The following is a 20879-nucleotide window of genomic DNA, read 5'->3' as shown; positions in this document are numbered from 1 at the left end:
TCAACACTGGACAAGGCAATCATGGGCTAGTGTGGCACGCCCATGACTCCCGTGGCACGCTTGGGTTGGAAGACATTCCCAGGGGCTTGTTGGGCTAGGGAGTGGCACGCCCTCTTTCTTGAATGGATCCAGGAGCTTGACTTTAATGAGGCATGCACGCCCTCTTGTCTCGTGGCACGCCCTTGACTTGAATGGCTTCCAGGGGATTGAAGTGACTAGGGCATGGCATGCCTATTCCTTGGCGTAGCTCACCTTCCTTGTTGTATTGCTCCTAGGGAGATGATCTTGGCAAGGCATGGCATGCTTAGATTGCACCGTGGCATGCCTTCCTTATTGGCTTGGAATTGACTAGGGCGTGGCACGTCCAATGCTTGGTGTGGCATACCCTCCTTGATAAATTGCTCAAGGAACTTGTTTTTGGCACGCCTTCTTTCTCCTGTGGCACGCCCTTGCTGTTAATCATGGGGCATGGCACGCTCTTTCTTGGTTGTGCTAAGGCGTGACATGCATAGTACCTGGCATGGTACACCAGATGACTCCTCTCCAGGGCGTGGCATGCACTGTCCCAGGCGTGGCACGCCCCTGCTTCCTGATTCAGGACGTGGCACACCCTTGTTCTAGCTCTCCAGGGCGTGTCACGCTTCTTTTATGCAATCGTACATGGCTTGCATGGCTTGATCCTTGTGTTATTGGCTCTGATTCTTTATGCTAAGCCTTGCTCCTTAATCAACCTTCAATTTGCTACTTGATTTACCTTTCTTTTGATCATAGTTCCTTGAAAATAATTAGCAAACACCTTAGCAGCACAAGATACTTAAAAGTGAAAAGATTAGAAGATAAAACTGTAATTAAACCTAAGAAAACAATAAATTAAAGCAAGAAAAATAAATAATGATACGAACGCATCACAACAATAAACTTAAAGCTTTGCTTGTCCTCAAGCAAAAGGAAAAGAGAAGAAAAGAATTGAATGAATGAAGGAGAATTGAATCTTCTTGAAGGTCACGCTTCTCTTGATAATGGGATTTAGCAAGCCACGTGTAAACGAATTCTCTTCTTGCTTAATGAATCTTGAAGTCTTGAGAGTGAAGGATCCTTTAGAACTGAGACTCGGATGATATTATGAGATCTTTTCCTTTTAGCTTTGATTGATCATTGAATCCTTTATTTATGACAAAGAGATCTTTTCCGTTGACAACTCTAAGTGTTCGTCTTAAGGCAACTCTTGATAGTGAGTTTTTGATCGATAATCCCTGACCAGTTGGCCCAAGTTACCAGGTGATAAAACACCCCATGGATCTAGTTACCCAAGTCTCTCCTTAAATACTTTAAATTCCAAGACATTGATGTCCAGAGCCTCTTTGGACTTCTAAATATTTTGTCTCAAGAGAACTCTTGATTGTGGACTTTCGATCGGTAATCCCAGATCAACTGGCTGAAGTTACTGGGTGATAAGATATCCCTTGGATCTAATTACCCGAGCCCTATCCTTGGACAATCAACACCACAAACACATAACTGAGCTCTTTACCCATTGATGCTTAGAGCTTTGCAACTTTGATTTTCTTTTGATCTTTTCATTTTTTTTCTTTTCTTTTGTTTTTTCTCTTTTTCTTTTTCTTTTTAATTCAAGCCAAGGATCTTATTTTTCTTTGTTTAGAGACCTCATAATACTTTTCTAAGCCTTTGCTCATGGAGAACCATTCTTCCCTTTCCTTCAAGATCATTAACCTTTAACCATAATCCATAGAATGTAATCACACAGTTATGGACCACCACTTTTCATAAGAGGACTTTATTCATTAGATTCAATATTTCTTCCACCAAACAACACTTTCTGCATGAGGTACAGAAATCTTGGAAGATAAGCATAGTAGTAAGCATAGGTAGTGCAATACGGGATTCAATAGGATATAGACATAAGGTAAAGGAAAGACAATACAATATTGTAGAAACAAAAGATAAAACTAAAATACAGAGAAGAAAGATTTAAAGAAAACCACCAACCATAATAAAGTGTGAATTCACTAAGGATTTTCACTCGTCACCATCTTCATCATCAGTCTCAACATGTCCCTCGGGAGTCCATGGTTGCCACCTTCCTCGATATGCTCACTGATGTGTTTGCCTTACGACTATTGTATCCCATGCCCTTCTATTTGCAGGCTCCGTTCTTTGGCGTGCAAATTCTCTATGGCAACGTTCAAATGAGGGAACATTCGGATGCACCTGCACAATAAAGGCACAGAGATATGATGTTATGTCCAACATGTCCAATTGAAAGCCTTGAAACTCAACATACAATTGCTCAAGGTTGACCGTAGGGGACAAAGGTGACGAATATTGACTTGGTTCAGCTTGATATGCCCGTCCTTGGGGTTGTGGTGAAAGAGCAGGAGGTGAAGGAGGAAGTGGTTGTGGTACTTGCTCCTCTTCTTGGACTTGCGCCTGACGGTGAGGGCTCCTTCTCAAAACCTTTCTTGTGCTTGCTTCTGTGATTGGTCTTTCTACAGGGATGGGAACATCTTGTCCAATTACTACCTTTGCGGCTTTACAGAGTCGATAAATCAAGCTTGGAAATCCAAGATATGTCGTTGACGCTCTACTCTCTGCAATATGATATATGCCCTTTGAGATGAGCTTGTCAACTCTCACTTCCTCCCCCTGCATAATAGAGTGAACGAGAATAGCTCTCTCAACAGTTACTTCAAAGTTATTGGATGAAGGAATTAATGATTTCTGAATAAATTCAAACCATTCTCTAGTCATCGGGATGAGATCACTTCTCCTCAGTTGGTTCGGCCTCCCCTCGGCATCATACTTCCAGTCTGTATTTGGCTCGCGAATGTTGGTGATCACATCTACGAGTCTCGGGTTTGTTTTGACCCTCCCTTCATAAGATGGTGCTTCAGAAGAGGAAGAGGGGGCTCTAAGGCAGAGGATTTTGTGAATGTGTGGTGGGCTAAAATGATTAACTTTGCCTCTTACAAAGATTTTGCAATTGGGTGTTTCTTTTTCTGCCTCAGCATCAGTCGTCCACAAATTGGAATAGAACTCTTGAATCATCAATAGTCCAACTCCTTGGGGTGGGTCACAGAGCTTATCCCACCCTCTTCTTGTTATCTCACTCTGGATTTCAGGAACAACCACTTGTGAGGATTCCCAGTCAGTAAATCAATCCTCATGGAATTTAGATTTGAATCTTGTTGAATCGAATGAAGAACTGGCTACCTCTTTTTCTTTTCTTTTCTTTGATGTTGAGGAAGGCATTCTCTCATAGAGCTTATCCCACTCTCTTTTCTTTTTCTCGATTTTGTTTATCTTCCTTTACAGGCTCATAGTTATATCATTATGCTTTGAATATTGTGTATGTATCTTTTTTTTAGGTGTCGTAATGCCTCACCACCTCTAATTTATTACTATAGCGTAAGATTTTATGTGGTAGGGTATTACAACGACGATGTACAAAACTGGCTTCGTGTGGGCTACGGTTGTTGGTGCTCTACATCTGAAACACAGCTTCTAGATGGAGAAAGGTGTTGCCGGAACTGGTAGGTAGATAGCGGCGTCACTAAGTGGACTCCGGCAGCAGCGTCGATCAGAGTGGGAGGAGAGGGTCAGTGATGGAGATGGCATGTGAGAGAGGGTCAATGACACAATTATGGTAAAAGGGGGGAAAAGATGAACGACGCTGTTGTGGTGGTGAAAAAGAGGGAAGGTGAAAAGTGATATCTGAATTATGGTAAGAATGGGTAAATGAGGAGATGATTTTTTGTTGTAGTAGGCTTTGAGGTTCAACCCAATAGAAGTTGGCAGGAGTTGACTAGACTCCTGTTAATTACTTAGTGAAATTATTTTTTATATCCATATTAAAATGTTAATTACCTAGTAAAATTATTTTTTATATCCATATTAAAAAATAAGTTATAGAAAAAAAAATTAATTTCTAACGGATCTTTATTGCATCTTTAATTGGTCTTTAAAGCTTTGATAAGTATAAATTCAAGACTTTGAAACCTTAGAAGATAATAAGAATGAAAGGGTGCAAAAATTAAAAGTAATTATTTTCTCTTAAGTTCTTTTTTTATTTTCTTTATTTACCCTTCTCATCTCGGAAAAGAGTTGAAACATTTTCTAATTTAGACATTTCTAATTCATATCTTAGTCTTGATTACATTTTTTGTAAACCTAATATAGTTCATATACCTAACCTAATATCTTTGATTAAAATATTAAGAGTTGCAAAGAGTTTTCGAACGCATATTTGCAAATTTTATTGTAACTAATTTAGTAGTGGTCTCGAATAATAAATACTTAAAGAGAGAATATCTAAAATTATTAAATTGGTATATATCATCTAGTTTGAGTTAATCTTAGTTCTAAGGATTGATAGCACCATTCTGCACATAAAAGAAAACATCAACATGCTGACCCTAACGATAAATGTAAGTGCTAGTATTTTCTCACCAAAACAATCATCAATCTTTCATACTTCACCATGGAGTACATGCGGGAGAAAAGAAAAAATAATAGTATAAGAAAGAATGTGTTGTGAATAAGTAGTATGACTATAATCCTACATGTATTAAATAATTTGGTGTTATTATTATTATTGAATTTGGATCTTCTAAAGTTTGAATTTTACTTTAGAGAGTAAAGTGTGATCTTCTCTCCTTGAATAGTTTCTCTTTTATATTTATTATTGGTCCCACCTATGAAATCAATGGTGAAAGATCACACTTTACTCTCTAAAGTGAAATTCAAACTTTAGAGGATCCAAATCCATTATTATTATATGTATTATTCAATTAAAAGATTAATAGAATAAGGTATTTGATTAAATTTAGAGATCTATTATTATAATAGTGATCATAATATTGAGAGATAAATTTTTTTATAATTTAATCTAATTTTTTTTGTTATAGAATTATTAAAAGGGACATTAATAATTCGAATAGATCAATGTAAATAGTCTTCAATGGATGAAGATTAATAGATCTTATTTATTAAATTATATATATAGATGATGCATATAGAAATATAGCAATTGAACTGACTCATTTTCAGAATTCTTAATAGTTATAATTACCGCATATTTATTAATAGAATATTTTCAAAATAAACATAATAATAGAATTTTATTTGTCATAATAATTAACAATACATTTATTATACTTTATTTTCGAATACCTAATATCTTAGACAGATTAAATCAAATACTCTTAAGATTAGATATCATTACTAAATCAATTACAATAGAATTTTTGTAAAGTTGAGTTCCAATACTCTTTACAATTTCTGAGATCTAGTTCAAAGATATTAGTTAAGATATATGAAGTACCTCAAATTTGTAAGAATGTAATCTAGACTAAAATATCAGTTAAGTTGTCTACATGATAAACTATTTTTAAGTCTCTTGAGATGAAAAAAATTGAAAAATTAAAGAAAAATGAATTGAGAATTTAAAAATAAAAAAAAAATTGCTTGTGATATTTGCAACACTTAAAAATATTTATGTTATCTTCTTGTTACTACAAACAAGATATTAATACATCTATCTCGTTTGTATCGTATATGAGAAATGTTTTTTTCTTTAACTTAATATGTCTCATTTACGATTGACCGTTTGAAATTTTTCATACTAATCTTATTTAGTATTGCAATGCATATACTTTTCTTATTGGGTGAACCACAAAAAATGTATTCGAATAATTTTGTTGCTGACGAAAATACACTTAATTTTTTTTATCGATAAAATGCCTTCAAATAATTAAAAAACGTGACAAAAATGCCAAACATTAAATATGTATTCTCAAAAAATACTTTAGAAATTGAATTTTAATGTGATTTTTTGCAAGCATGATTAGAAAAATGAGATATTTTTATCTTTAAAATTTGGTGATTTTTTGTTAAATATATATTATTTTGTGATTTTTTTGTCAATAACCAATAATACTTTTAAAAAATAAAATAAAAATATAGAGATCAAATTTTTATATCATTTTTTGTGTGTATTTTTAAACAGTTATCTAAATATTCGTATAAAATTTTGGATCAAACCAATAACTAGTTTGTCAACTACAAAAGTCATTTGTCACTTGCAAAAAAATAATATTCTTTATTGATATTTTTATCGCGTTTTTAAATTATTTAAATATATTTTTATCAATACAAAATTTTGGATGTATTTTTGTAAGCGACAAAATTATTCAGATGTATTTTTAGTAGTTTACCCTTTCTTATTTTTATAATAAACAAGATGTATAATAAAATGTAAAAATACATTTTTTTTCTGAAAAATACATGCATTGGAAAATACTTAATTTATTTAAATGAAAAAATTCCGAATTACTTATTTCTAAAAGTGTACAAAATTATTCCCAAAGATAATATGAAATCCATTTTCCTGAGTTTTATTATTTTAGTATTTTATGTTGGTGGACCCACACAGTAACACAAGTAGACAACTTTTTTAGTCACCAACAAAAAATGGAAAGAAAAGCACCAGAAAAAAATTAGACAACTTTTCTACAAAACGAATGAGCTAACAAATGCGCTAAAGCATCAGTCGCCATCCTGAAGAACTCTGAGGTCAACTGCACCCCACACCAACACAACTCTCTCATTTTCTCAGTTCTGAATTGTGATAAGTATTTCAAACTCTCTTATGCTTTCTCTTTGTTCTTTGAACTAACTTGGCAGGCACGGACAACGTTTCTCTTGTCTTAAATAAAAGAAATTTGGTTTTGCGTCTGATTTGTGAAGGTTTTGGCGATACACTCATACCCCTATGTTTTGGAACAACACGAATTAGCTATGACTTTTACGGTCAATCATTAATTCATCATTTGTGCTCTCTTGTCGGTGTCATGATATATTTTGGGATTAAATTGTCAATAAACGATTTATAGAGGAAACTATAAATTTAACCCGAAACATATGTGATACAAAAATGCTATGTGCAAAAAAAATAATATCAGCCACTAAATTAACTATTATGTATTTGTGTATAAATACATATGTTATTCAATCTATTTTATTTTATACAGAGATAATTTATTTAGTAGCTGATTTTTGTGTACAGAAAACATGAAAACATGGTTGTGATATTTGATAGGGTAAAGTACTAAATTAATTCCCTACATTGGGGCTTTGGGCATAATTTTATTTTGTTCCTTAAGGTTTAAAGTGTCTTATTTGAATAAAAAAAATTTAACTTAAATGTAATCCCACCGTGAGGTCAAAGTTAAATAATTAAGAGAATGTCCTACATAACACCAATAGTCGATAATTTGGAGAACAAATAGGAGCTTCATAGGCACAAAATCAACCGTGGATGTATCAATATATTTATTTATCATTTTTTTTAGTTCTATAGAAAATATTTCATTTAAACTATAAGAAGAATGATAAATAAATGTATTGATGCATCCACAATTGATTTTGTGTCTCTAGAGCTCGTATTTGTTTTCCAGATTATCGACCTTGTTTTTGTACTGTTGTCATTTAGGACATTTCGTTAATTATTTAACTTTGACCTCACGGTGGGACTATATTGAAACTAAATGAAATTTTTTTGAATTCAAATAGAACACTTTAAACCTTAAGGACCAAAATAGGATTACCCCCGTAGGGGACTAATTTAGTACTTTACCATATTTGATATGGACATTTTTAAGTGCCCCGGTATATCTATTCTCATTCAGCATAGAAACATACCTGGTTTTGATCCTTGGCTCTCATTTTGCCATTGCCAGGCAACATTGCAAGGCTTTGTTGAATTCAAAGTCTTGGAATAGATTGGTTAGGTGGTTTGGTGACAATGGCACGAGATGAGCTCCTTTCTCTACAAATAGAGCTCTCAAAACCACCGAGGGAGAAGAAGCAAAAATAAAAGCCTTTTTGTGAGAGTGAGCTCTCATAGTGAGTGTAATATCCTAAGGAATCTGTCGCACAACTAGAATGTACTGAATAATATATACTGGGTTTTTGGTATTCTCTAATGTTCATTAGATTTTATAAATTATATTAGAAAAAAGTTTTACTAGGATACACTATATTTAAATTGTAGTAAAAACACATCTAATATTAGCAGAATGTTCCATTGGTAGAAACTCATATAAGGTGGTTTGGACATATGGAAAGAAGATCGGTAAAACATAGAGTTAATAGAGTAAATGAGATGGAAGGTAGACAGAGACGAAAGGTAAAAGAATACCCGAAAGACAATACATGAGGTAGTCAAATAAGGTCTACGTACAAACAGTCTCATTGTATACATAATACATTATAGGACTTAATGATGTTATTAGATGGATGTAACTGATCTCACATAGTGAGATAATACTTTGTTGTTGCTGTACCTTTAAATACTGTGAATATCGGGTTGGCCCATGAATTTTTGTCCCACCAGAAAATTTTTCCATGTTAAATAATAAATATTAGTGTCTATTCTCTTTCTATTGAACCATTTGTTGGTATTACCAGTGTGAATGTGTCTTGATATAAAGTATCAATAGTGCGTTATTCTTCCCATCACTCTTCATGTAAATTTTTGTAGTATGCTCCCACTCCTGGCTTTGACTCTCTTTGTTTTTCCCAAACACCTAGAACATGCTATATGATGATTTAGAAATGATTACACACTCATGATCTAAACTTTCATATTCCTTGGTGTGTGTAGTTTGAGGACAATGGCATCAAAGGGTTTATTGCAAACTGAAGAGTTGTACAAGGTATTACTGCTTCCATAGTCCCATTGATCTCTTTTCCTAGTTGCTAGATATACACTATAGTTGTATGACTTCAATTCCATCGTCTGAATTTGTTTATGGATATGGTAGTATATTTTGGAATCTAGTGTCTTCCCACGTGAGCCAGAGCCTCTCAAGGAGTTAAGGGATGTAACTGCTAATCATCCAAGGTATGCCCTTTTTTATTTTATTAGAGATTGTTCTTTAACACTTCTTTACAACACTATTAATTCTTGCCATACATATTTTAAGACTAGTAGTAACGACTAGTAGTTCTATTAATTCTTAAAGAATATGACAGAAATATTTTACTCTTTTTTTATCAAATAACATTGACTTCTCCAATGTATTATTACCTAAATTCAAGGGAAGTCAAAGAATGTTTTTAGAAACAGAGGAAGCACGATTTGCTCCAAGATAACATAAAAATGTAATTCTGCATGTTTTACATATCTACATGCTGATTGTTGAATCACATTTCACTTTTTGTGTTTGCCAGGAAATTAATGGCTACAGCACTGGATGCAGGTCAGATCATTACCATGCTTCTACAACTAGTAAATGCTAAGAAGACTATTGAGATCGGAGTCTTCACCGGATACTCCCTTCTACTGACAGCGCTTTCGATTCCTGAGGACGGGAAGGTAGAGTGCAACTTTGAATTTTATGTATTATATTTGAGCCTTATTGAACTAGTTCATGGTGAAATTCATTTGAATTGACAAAGATGTTGTTTCCCTGCAGATAACCGCTATCGATATAGATCGAGATGCATATGAAATCGGATTACCGATAATTAAGAAAGCCGGCGTCGAGCACAAGATTAACTTTGTGGAGTCCGAGGCTTTGCCGGTTCTAGATCAGCTCTTGACTGATGTGAGAATCTTACATTTCTCCATTTTTGTAGGTTTTATGAAGGGTTAAACAAGTTTAGTTTTCATTGCTCTAAAAAATTTAGTGATTTGGGGGTATGGTTTTTGTTAAATGTTCTTTATGGTTAAAGTGATCCTTTTGTTATTGCAGCATGAGAATGAAGGGAGTTATGACTATGCATTTGTTGATGCTGACAAAGTTAACTATTGGAATTACCATGAGAGGCTATTGAAGTTGTTGAAGGTTGGTGGGATAGTAGTCTATGATAACACTCTCTGGGGAGGCTCTGTTGCAAAGAATGAAAATGAGACTCCGGAATTCTACAGACCTGGCAGGCATCTGACAATCGAATTCAACAAACAAATTGCAGCCGATTCTCGAGTCCAGATTTCGCTTGCTCCATTTGGGGACGGCATCACCATATGCAAGCGTATCATGTGAAAAAGTCTAGTGATGCCAAGGTTCAAATGTGTATAGTTTAGTTTATGATGAATCTAATAAAAAAGACCACATATGTGAATGTGGATGGTCTGCAGTTTATGGTAATAAGAATAAAGCAAAGATGGAGTATTCAGGATTGTCATTCATAAGAAAACATGATAAGAAAAATTCTCATCTAGAATGTTTCTATAAGTTCATTCACAATTTCCTGTAGCAAAGTCTTAAAAATGCGACGCTCATACACCAAACCAATCAAACCTCAGTTTCACACATACCCTTTTGTGTGAAATGTAAATCTCTCGTATCATTTTCAGTTAGGTTGCGAAGATTCATCTCTGATTCTGAGAGATACTCTTTTAGTTCCCTATTATGTTATTATTTTGTTGCATCAGTTGAGGGAGAATTTTCCCACTCTTTCTGTTCGTTGTAGAGAAAACGTTATAAAGAAAAGGATTACAATGTTAAAAGATAGCATTTTCTATAAAATTTTATTTTCAGCGCTCTTTCCTGAAAGTAGATATTTAGATCGTTGTTTGCAATCAATCTCTTATCTCCCGAAGAAAAAAATTGTAAGAACCTATTTAATTATATACTCACCCAAATTTCAAATATGGATCCCTTTTTCCCCATTAAATATAATTAGATACACATAGATAAAATTCACAAATTTTCAAATATCACATTAGTGGACTTTCATGGAGAAAGGTTCTTCCTATCCAAATATCTTCGACTTTTTCCAATAAATAACACCTATCACTCAACAAAAGTTATGAATAGAAGTCATTAAGATCTTATTCACTTTTTGTTCTAAGCTATAGCGGGCGCATTCCTTCATCTAATATGCAAAAGTAGTTCAATTATGAACAAGTTTGTTTGTATAATTTTCCATTAAAAACAAAACGATATTTTCATTAAAAAAATTTTAGCTATCAAGGCACATATTAAAATTACTACTAGTAGAAATTTTTTCAAACTTTTTATTTTAATAAATACACAACATATGTATTAGAAATTAAACTTTGCATCTTTTCCTATAAAAACCTTCTTATTTGATAACTTTAACATAGTTAAACCCTATAAATTATCACTACACAACCATATGTATTGTATAATAATAATACTACTGGGCCGTAACAAGTAGAGCACAACCAAATAGAAGGAGAATCATGGATTATTCCTTTTACGAGCCAGCTCGCGAGCCTTCTCCCTAAGTTCCTCTGGTGATGGCGGCCTTGGTGCCTCCGGGGGATATTCGATGTATGATTTCTGTAACATTACATTACATTACAAGACAAGCAAAAGATAGAACAAGTAGTCAATAATTTTTACCACATGGCATTCATGCTAGCAAGACAAAATGACAAGAAATTAAGAATTCAAAGGTATCATCATTTCATCATGCAGTGCAAATTATAAATAATATGACAAAGTATTGGCAGCTGCTCTGTCTTTAATAGCATATTGAAACAGAAGTGAAATGTTATAAAGATCTGAATTCACATCTTCAAATTTCAACCATTCAAAGCAAAGTAATCTCAACCGATTTTTATAGTTTACTCTAAAGTGATATAACTGTAAGAAACTAGGAAAAAGATCCTTTAAAGTGAGGAGAATTGTAAAGTGATAAAATCAGGGGTTAATCACCATTGAATTGTAATTTTATTATGTGTGGGCCCCATTATCTTGATTCAAGGATGATTAAGTTTTCACTTCCTCACTTTAGAGGAGCTTGATCCAATAAACTAATCACTAACCAGTTATGCCAATCATGCACCTACAATTTCCTGTCTGACCAAAGTATTGCTTATTGGGGCGGGCATGCACTGGCATGTCTGTGTTAGCATATATCATATATTTAAGATTACTTTGGTCCTTGGACAACAGGAAGGGAGCTATGAGTCCATAACTAAACCCTACTCAAACGGTAACCGTCAAAGATGCAAATCAAAACCTCTTCATCCCCACGACACCAACACCGAAGGTTTTCTACTTTCAAACAGTTCCAAACCCCAACTCAAGCAGTTAAACAAGAAGCAAGAAAAGTAAACATTCGGTGTCATAAGCATAATTTTATTGAAAAGCGCAGCAAGGGACAAGGAGATTACATTTCCCATGAATTTTTGAAGGTTCTTGGTATTGTTGGCGAAAGTATACATAAGAACAATGGGGACAGTGACATACACCCCAAACTTAGCAATCTCAAGAATCCCCTTGGACGTGCCGAGAGATGACATTGTTGCCGAAATCCTACGAGAAAAAGCAAAAAAAACAGAATGGTGAAAACTGTGCTTGCTGATGTAAGGAAATCCAAGCAAAGACACTTCAAATAACCACATGTAATGACTGTGCTTTGATTGAATATTATTAGCTACAAGACTATATAAAATTCGAACCGATAGTGCAGATTAAGTTACGAAGAGCTATTAAGTCAGATAATTAGAATACAAACATGAAATAACCAAGCACAGTAAGTTCATAGATAAATGATGAAACTCCATGTGAAGTACCCTGTTCACTTGTCGTTGATAATTGAAGAAGGCTCAAATCTGAACTGAATGTAACAGATGTTACAACAACACCTCAAAAAAGAAGGATTCTACAAAGACAAGACTGGAAAGAAAAAGAATAAGAAGTAGTATCTTCCGTTGCTTCATTTATCTAAATTAGATTGTACGTGGACTTAATATTTTCTGCGATTAGGAGCATAAAAAGCCAAATGAAAATAGCTTAAAGATAAACTGATAAAGGAGTAAATTAGATCAGGAAAATTAATTCAACACATAATTTGCATCTCTCTTTTTCTCATTCATTCATCAATCATCATCAATAAGATTGAAGTGAACATAACAGCTTTAGATAAAAATGAAAAAGCTAACCTAATTTGATCAGAGAGAGGAGGAGGTGGCGGAGCAAAGAGGCGCAGAAGAGAAGGAGGCGGCGGAGCAGAGGCACAAGCAGAGAAAGGAGGAGGCGAGGGCAACGGAACGAGCGAGCAGAACACAGAGAGGAAAGGCAACGTGCGACTGTGGAACAGATGCAACGGCGGTGAGCTTTGGGTGAGGAAGAGTGGGTGGGGTTCGGACTTTCAGTTTTGGTTTTTTCTATTTAAGAAAACCACACAAATCTTCAATTATTAAAGTTAGTGTATTTCAGATAAAATAAAGAGTACCGCACTCTTACAAATTAACTTATTATCAACTACGTAAATTGAGTTTATTTGTTATTATTGTTTTTTTATTATTAACTATGTAAATGGCCAATGAGTTATAGTTCAAATGGCATAGACTTTTCATATTCAATTAAGGAGTTGCGGGTCCGAGTCACATATCTTTCCAAATTTTATGCCAATGAGCTATTACTTATAAGTATAGAGTATTGCATACATACTTTGTTAAATTTAAATTTTTTATTTATTATATTTTATTTAAATAGTCTAAATTTAAAAAGATAACCTATTAATCAAGTTAACTATTTTTTTATAAAATTTAATTTTTTTTATAAATTTTAAATATTGGACTAAAGTTCAAAATAAAAAATAGCATATAATTAATTATAACATGTTTGTACAAAAAAAATATTGTGCTTTAGAATTAAAATAAATAATACATAAAAGATAAGTTGAAAATTCATGCACCAAATTCAGAAAAGAAAAAGATATATTAGAATCTTAGAAAAAAATATTAAATATATTTTATGTATATAATATTAAAATTTAAATAAATTTTATTTTGTGTGAAATAAATTATAATATTAAATATGAACACAATAATAAAAAATTTTGTGTTATATAAATTTAATTAATATATACTCACATAAAAAGCAAACAAATATATAACAATTTTATTTTGTGCGAACAAAATTATAACATTAAATATGAAGACAATAATAAAAAATTTTGTATTACATAAATTTAATTTAAAAGAAAAACATATATACTCACTTAAAAAGCAAACAAACATATAATAATTTTATTTTGTGTGAAACAAAATTATACTATTAAATATAAGGATAAAATGCATAATTAAACCAAACCTAAAATAATATTACACAATTTACCAAAAAAAAAATATTACACAGATCACCCAAGTGCATATTTCTATATAAATCGAATGAGATACATTCGGTTTATCTCATTCGATTTGTAGATCCGCATTGTAACTGATTGAATTTACTGGGTGGTTGACATGCATGCATAAATCAGACTCTGACATTAGATTTACATTCGTCATGGTAATTCAAATTTACTATGGGGATTTATAAATCAAATGCATCTCATTTGATTTATATAAAAATATGCACTTAGGTGATCCATGTAATGTTTCTCTTTTTGGATGAACGGTGTAATATTGTTTTAGGTTTGATTTAATTATGTATTTTACCCTAAATATAAACACAATAATAAAGAATTTGATATTATATAAATTTAATTAAAATATATATATATATATATATATATATATATATATACACACGTAAAAAGTAAACAAACAAACAAACAAACAAATAATAATAATAATAATAATAATAATAATAATAATAATAATAATAATAATAATAATAATAGGGAAGAGGGGAGTTTGGTGTTCAGTTTTCGCTTCCCATCTTAATGGCGAAAGCTAGTGCACTCCAGACAAAGTAGAGAGTGCAGCACTCTTTAAGAAGTAACATACTATCAAAAGTTATCAGGTAAATTAATTTATTTATTATTATTATTTTTTTTATTGTAATGAGCTGAACAAACAAATTGATACATACAACAAAAAAAACTAATCCTTTCTCTCAACTCTCAACCCTGGGTTATAGCCTCCACCACCGCCGTAAGGAGAGACTCAGCACTGCTGCCGTCCATTGTGCTCAGGGGCCACCGCCGCAGGGAGTGAGAAACTGCCATCGTTCACTGCATTGTGGTCGTGCTCCAAGTCTCCCCCTGTCCACTCTCACGATCTCAAAAAATCCCCAAACAAAAATTAAACCCTAGCTTCTTCAAAGGTTCTGCCGTCGCCGTCCGGGGTTGTCGGCGCCTCTGCGTCTCCGGCCTTCCCCCTGTCCCGAACCCAGACCCTGTCTCCTAGCTCGGCGTCGTGTAGCCCCTCGCTGCTCGCTGCTCGTCGTAGTCTCGCCACTCGTCGTCCTGTTGTCCGTCGAAGGTTAGTGGCACTGCTTTCACTTTTTCGGTTATTCCTTTTATGCTATGTTTAGTGATTTGAGTATTTGACTGATTTCTGAATGTGAATTTGTGAATGTAAATCAAATAATTGATTTTGTGTTGTTGAAATTATTGCTAGTTTTGGATTTGTTGAAATTATTCTGCTGTTTTCACTGATTTCTGCTTATTCTATTTTTTTCCCTTTAAATTTTGAAGTTTGAATGAAGTCTGATCTGATCTGCTACTTTTTTGAATTTTAATTACCTAAAGTCCTAAATAAATGTTTTCTTCTTTTTGGGTTTTCTTTTCAGTACGCTCATGTTTTTAGAATTTTGCTGGTTAGACTCATTAAACAGAAAGAAAAATAAACTTCAAGAATGTTTAGTGCATTTAAATTAATTTAATGTTGAATCTGTTGTGCTGTTGGTAATAGTTTTTTTTATTGGATTTATCCTTTGAGAGCTGCTGTTAGTGTCATTTGGTGTTGCCTTATTGATTTCAGTTGTGGTTTCAAGGATGATTATTTGATTTTTGGCTGTGTTGCTGCCTTATTGATTTCAGTTATGGTTTTATGGATGATTATTTGATTTCTGGCTGTGTTGCTGCTGTTTTTAACATTGTGAATGACTTATTGATTTCAGTTATAGATGATAGTATTAATCAATAAGCAATATGCTGGTAATAAGCAAATGATGCTGCTAATCCTAATCTTCCTAGTTCTAAGATACTCAGTCACAAGGTTCTAATTTATAGCTTGGAAATATGTTGCTCTGGAAGTAGTGAATGAAAAACTACAATATCAATGTTTATTTTGTCTACAACCATTTAATATTTAGATATTTCTTTTTACTATTTAATTTTTGAGTTTGTATTTTGATAATATCATATAGATTTGGTTGATGACATTTCATGTAATGTTTTAAATTTAGAAGATATTTTAAGATTTATATTAGACTATAATTATGAAATTTTGAATGGTTGATTTTCTTGTGATATGGGAGTGTTCAAATTGGTATTTTGCTTGCTCAAAAATGGTATAAGGCTAATGTTAGATTATCAACTTTACTTTTTTTTTTATAATTTCTATAACATTTTTATACAATTTGTCTATAGACATAAAGGAACAACTAAGATTGAGGGCTTGTCCAATTTACTGTTTTTTGAGTTGTTACGAATTTGTGGAAATGTGTCCCGGCTTTCTTGCTATGTGATTCTCAAATTTCTAATCCATTAAAAGAGAACATATATGGTGATACAATAAACTAATACCCCTTGTGATGGCAGGAGCTCTTGGATAATGTATAGTCAACAATTTTGTAGAATTATGATGCTAGGAGCTCTTCTTTCTTTATCTCTTTAATAAACTAATATCTCTTGTGTTAAACTTGAATTTTTCTAGCATTTTTGTTACAAATTTTTTATTTTCATGACCTTTTTTATTCTTTTTTACTCTTTATGTTTGATTCTTGTGGATTTAAAATTTTTCTCATTAAGGAAGACTTTTGTTTCGCCACGTCTTTAGTTCCACGACATTGCTAAATTTATTGTCGGTTATCTACTTTACATTCAAAATTTGAAGAATAAAAACTAGAGTTAGTTTTTTTATGTAGTTATATTTATTGTTTCGAGTCATATTTTGGTCTAGAGTTCAAGAACTTGTGCTATGTTATTTTTTTTTCTTTATTTTTTTTCAAGTCATTTCATTATAATAGTATTTTAAACTTGAAATATACAATAATATTGAATAATACAAAGCCTCTATTTTCAAAATATTTACTAGAATAATAAGTTTATTATTATTTTCATTCATTGCAAGAAGCTAGTAACAATATGAAAGTGGAGTAGCATTCATTTCTCTAGTAGAGTGCTAGGAGTAAAGGAAAGCAATACGGAAATGTATTTTATAGTAATATTGATTCATGAATGCTGTTTTTATGCTTTGTTATTATACTATTTGCATGATTTGGTTGTTGTACTTTAGAAGTGTGAATGTTGTGTTAGTAAAAATTTATTATTTGTGATATATCCTTGTGATTTATTTGTAATTGTTTTATTTTTTATTATTTTTGTATTTTGAAGAAGAGAATTTTGGACTTCATAGGTGTCTTGTGCCTATTTTTGTCATATGGTACTTACTTTCATAGTTGTGAATATGTCAAATATTTTGTACTTTTGTCATTTCATAAATATAAATATTTTTCGTTTTATTTTATTGTAATAGTATGCAGTAAATATAGCATTCGACAAAAATGGTTGATTTGATTGGAGAGTCATTGTATAACCAAATAGGGAATGTTTCAGTTGAGGTACATCTTTTTAGCTGGATTATTCCAACACTTAGGATGTTAAGCTTTATTATTGTTTGAAATTATGTTTAGAACGTTGAGGTCTATTGTTGTTTAATGTCTTTCAGGAAATGGACGAATTGTTAGTTGATAGCGATGGCAATGATGTTGAAGACCTGTTATTGAATAGTACAAGAAGTATCGGTCAGGTTAATTTCGTAGGTTTGAGCGTTGATGCTGCTAAGAAGTATGTATTTTCAGACCTTAATGTTGCCTATGCCTTTTACAATGCATTTGGGAGGGTCAATGGATTTTCAATTAGGAAGTTCAAGGTTGGGCGAAGTGAGATTGATAAGCACATACTCTGGCAAACATTTGTGTGTTCGAGACAAGAATATCATATTTTCAGAGGGGTTGATGAAACAAATAGGAAGAGAGCTCCAAAGCCAGAGACTAGGTGTGGGTGTGTAGCACAAATGCGAGTTCACATAGATGTTGGCAGGGACTGGTAGTATACAACATTATTTCAAAATGAACATAATCATGAGTTAATACCCCTAACTTTGAGCCGGATGTTGAGATCGCAACGGAGAATGGCTAATGAAGAAATTCGAAGAATGAACGACATGAGAGATGCTGGAATTTTCACAACCCAAATCTATATGCATTTTGCTGAGCAATCTGGTGGTTTTGAGAATGTTAGATTTCGAAGAAAAGACATGTACAACCAAATAGAAAAGCAAAGGCAATTGATGGAAAGTGATGTGACCGAAACGTTGAAGTACTTAAAGAAGCGGAAGAAATTAGATCCAAAGTTTTACTGGAGCTACGAGGTGGATAACAATGGTGTGTTTCGGCACCTAATCTGGATGGACGGGAAGAGCCGTGTTGACTTTGAAGTATTTGGTGATGTTATGGCCTTTGATGCAACTTACAAGAAAAACAAGTACAAGTTTCCATTGGTAGTTTTCTCAGGAGTGAACCATCACCTTCAAACACTAGTTTTTGGTAGTGCAATTGTGGCTGATGAAGGAGAAGGAACTTACATATGGCTATTACAAAGATTCGTGGAAGCAATGAATGGTAAACGACCAGATGCTGTGATAACTGATGGTGCCAAGGCTATGAAGCTTGCAATTGAAAAGGTCTTTCCAGATGCACACCATAGGTTGTACGGATGGCATTTGTTAAGAAATGCCACAGCCAATGTCTCCAATCCCAAGTTTACCCAACAATTCAGGAAATGCATGCTTGGCGATTATGAGATTGATGAGTTTGAGGAGAGGTGGGCGTCAATGGTTGATAGTTTTGGGGTTAAGGACATGGAGTGGGTTGAGACCACTTATGGGATTAAAGATATGTGGGCTACAGCACATATGAGAGGCAAGTTCTTTGCCGGGTTGAGAACTACATCGAGGTGTGAGGCACTACATTCGCAAGTTGCTAGGTTTGTAAAATCTGGCTATAGCATTAAGGAATTCCTCCATCACTTCCGCCGGTGGATGGGTTTGTTGCGGAATAATGAGGTTGAGGCTGACTATTACACCTCATACGGGTTTCCGATAATGCAAACACAGGTGCATGCATTGGAGCGATCAGGAGAAACTGTTTATACAAGGGAGATGTTCTACTTGTTTCGATCATTATTGTTGAAAGCGTCAAGTGTGATAATAGTTGATTGGCGAGAGACTTCATGTAGTGTGAACTATGATGTACGAAAATATTATAAGTTAACACGAAAATGGGTTGTATCTTATTGGCCTGGCAGCAGTGAGTTTAGGTGTTCATGTAAACGAATGGAGTCATTTGGCATTCCATGTGTTCATATCCTTCGTCTGTTGATATATCTTCAAATTACAGAATTACCTGAGTCACTGATATTGAAGCGGTGGACCATAAAAGCAAAAGAGGCACATATAAGGTTGGAGCAGTGGGGATTATTAGTTGGAGATGGAAGTTATGAGAGTAGGATTGCTGCTATGAATGATGAGCTAGAGGGCTTGCCATTTGCTGCTTACGGAGATTTAGGTGATTTTAAGGATGTTATGGAGTGGGTTAGAAACAAAAAGGCTGAATTATTTGCCAAACATGAAAAGAATAGAGAAGGAAGTTCTAATAGTGCGGGTGAGAAATTCAAAACACGGACGGATGCTACTTCAAAAGAAGCTGGGGACAAAAAGAAAAAGTGAAGGATTCGGTGCAGCAGATGTAACGGTATAGGACACAATCGGCAAAATTGTCGGCGTGGAGATGACCATAATCAAATGGAAAGTAGAGATGGAGGAGGTCCCGAAGATGATGACGATTGGTCTAGTCAAACCAGTGAGGAGGGGATCGATGAAATAGTGAGTATTTAACATATTGCTTCTTATTAATTACATGGTTGTCTAATTTTAATTTTTTTGGCTCTTGTAGGATTTTGATGTGACCATCGGTAATCAGAAAGGCAAATATCATTAGCTATTACTGTCTAGCCTTGGATGAAAGATGAATATGAATTTTATTTTTTTAGTTTTAGTGCAGGAAGTTTATTGGACAATAGTAAAAGTTTTTTTTATTTATTCTTAATTTACTCTTTCGATACATTTGTTTTATTTATTTGCATTTGCGGACTTAAGATGACTTCTACAAAAAAAAAAATAGTAGCATAACCATAATATATTAGCTAAATCTGGTTATACACATCATATGGTAAGTGAATATATTTTTATGGTTAACTCCCCAAATATTAGATGTGAAAATTATATTTGCTATTACTCTTAGGATACATTTGTGTTTAATAGTTACTAATGCAAGACATTATGAAAAGATATATTGATTTATACAATTTAAAATTATTTTTGCTTTTTCACATTGTAAAAAATATTTCAAAATTATGGTATTATTACTTGAACGCAATATGACGCAACTGGATACAAATATTAAGAATATTTCTAATCACGGTTTGGTCTAATCATCTAGGAAATACATTACAAGAATAATACATTTTAAATTATATGCTTCATACTATTTTGAATATTTATAATTTTTATATTCTTTTTATTTGTTATTTAAAAAAAGAATTTAAAATAATTTGTAAAAATTTTTTAGAAATTTTTATTTTGATTTAAATGTTGATTGATCTAAAAAAATATTCTTTTTAAAAAACACTTAACAAATTAGTAATTCTTAATTTTTGATTCTTAATTTCTGTTTGTATTTAATTTACTAAAGGTATTAAAAAAATATATATGTATCAGTATAAACTAAATAAAAGTTATCCAACAATGTAAGAAGAATTTTATTGCGAATCATATAATGGGACTATGTCAACTCAATTATGACGAAACAATAAAAGAAATCAGAGTCTAAATTTATTATTTATTAAATAAAATAAAACAT

The 20879-nt window shown here is 32.9% G+C and overlaps 4 protein-coding genes across 11 annotated transcripts; 3 read left to right on the top strand and 1 right to left on the bottom strand.

Annotated features, from left to right (window-relative positions):
* Positions 1-6496: 6496 nt before the first annotated feature.
* On the top strand, positions 6497-10271 carry LOC107625467 (putative caffeoyl-CoA O-methyltransferase At4g26220). Of its 7 annotated transcripts, none has more exons than XM_016328115.3 (6): positions 6497-6591; positions 8684-8735; positions 8844-8923; positions 9253-9397; positions 9498-9629; positions 9777-10271. In XM_016328115.3, exons 2-6 carry the CDS (start codon positions 8694-8696, stop codon positions 10065-10067), a joined length of 690 nt encoding a protein of 229 aa, XP_016183601.1. In that variant the 5' UTR covers positions 6497-6591; positions 8684-8693; the 3' UTR covers positions 10068-10271. The 7 variants fall into 7 exon arrangements, with proteins under 7 accessions (XP_016183601.1, XP_016183597.1, XP_016183599.1 ...); XM_016328111.3 differs by having other exon boundaries at positions 6502-6650; XM_016328113.3 differs by having other exon boundaries at positions 6505-6828.
* A 750-nt stretch (positions 10272-11021) lies between these two features.
* LOC107625466 (sporulation-specific protein) lies at positions 11022-13200 on the bottom strand. Of its 2 annotated transcripts, XM_088503484.1 has the most exons (4): positions 12944-13200; positions 12575-12677; positions 12173-12314; positions 11022-11333 (listed from the first exon to the last, which is right to left on the bottom strand). In XM_088503484.1, the coding sequence occupies exons 3-4, from the start codon at positions 12299-12301 to the stop codon at positions 11232-11234; spliced, it is 231 nt and encodes a 76-aa protein (XP_088359610.1). In that variant the 5' UTR covers positions 12302-12314; positions 12575-12677; positions 12944-13200; the 3' UTR covers positions 11022-11231. The 2 variants fall into 2 exon arrangements, with proteins under 2 accessions (XP_088359610.1, XP_016183594.1); XM_016328108.3 differs by lacking the exon at positions 12575-12677 and having other exon boundaries at positions 12944-13197.
* Positions 13201-17462: 4262 nt separating this feature from the next.
* LOC107627403 (protein FAR1-RELATED SEQUENCE 11-like) lies at positions 17463-18010 on the top strand. The gene is made up of 2 exons (XM_016330236.1): positions 17463-17519; positions 17627-18010. Exons 1-2 carry the CDS (start codon positions 17463-17465, stop codon positions 18008-18010), a joined length of 441 nt encoding a protein of 146 aa, XP_016185722.1.
* Positions 18011-18091: 81 nt separating this feature from the next.
* On the top strand, positions 18092-19687 carry LOC107627402 (protein FAR1-RELATED SEQUENCE 5-like). The gene has a single exon (XM_016330235.3). It carries the CDS (start codon positions 18092-18094, stop codon positions 19685-19687), a length of 1596 nt encoding a protein of 531 aa, XP_016185721.3.
* The last annotated feature ends 1192 nt before the right edge of the window (positions 19688-20879 follow it).

This window comes from Arachis ipaensis, chromosome B2 (genome assembly GCF_059453495.1).
Source record: "Arachis ipaensis isolate K30076 ecotype BB chromosome B2, ASM5945349v1, whole genome shotgun sequence".
NCBI lineage: Eukaryota > Viridiplantae > Streptophyta > Magnoliopsida > Fabales > Fabaceae > Arachis > Arachis ipaensis.
The sequence above is the reverse complement of the archived record's forward strand: the minus strand, read 5'-3'. Positions and strand labels throughout refer to the sequence as shown.

Bases quoted from the DNA above. Each gene is read 5' to 3' on its own strand.
- LOC107625467 (XM_016328115.3), top strand. From the start codon at position 8,694: ATGGCATCAAAGGGTTTATTGCAAACTGAAGAGTTGTACAAG. The intron at 8,736-8,843 runs GTATTACTGCTT...TGGATATGGTAG, and splicing joins AAACTGAAGAGTTGTACAAG to TATATTTTGGAATCTAGTGT. The intron at 8,924-9,252 runs GTATGCCCTTTT...TGTGTTTGCCAG, and splicing joins GTAACTGCTAATCATCCAAG to GAAATTAATGGCTACAGCAC.
- LOC107625466 (XM_088503484.1), bottom strand. From the start codon at position 12,301: ATGTCATCTCTCGGCACGTCCAAGGGGATTCTTGAGATTGCTAAGTTT. The intron at 11,334-12,172 runs GTAATCTCCTTG...GTAATGTTACAG, and splicing joins TTCAAAAATTCATGGGAAAT to AAATCATACATCGAATATCC.
- LOC107627403 (XM_016330236.1), top strand. From the start codon at position 17,463: ATGGTTGATTTGATTGGAGAGTCATTGTATAACCAAATAGGGAATGTT. The intron at 17,520-17,626 runs GTACATCTTTTT...AATGTCTTTCAG, and splicing joins TAGGGAATGTTTCAGTTGAG to GAAATGGACGAATTGTTAGT.
- LOC107627402 (XM_016330235.3), top strand. From the start codon at position 18,092: ATGGCTAATGAAGAAATTCGAAGAATGAACGACATGAGAGATGCTGGA.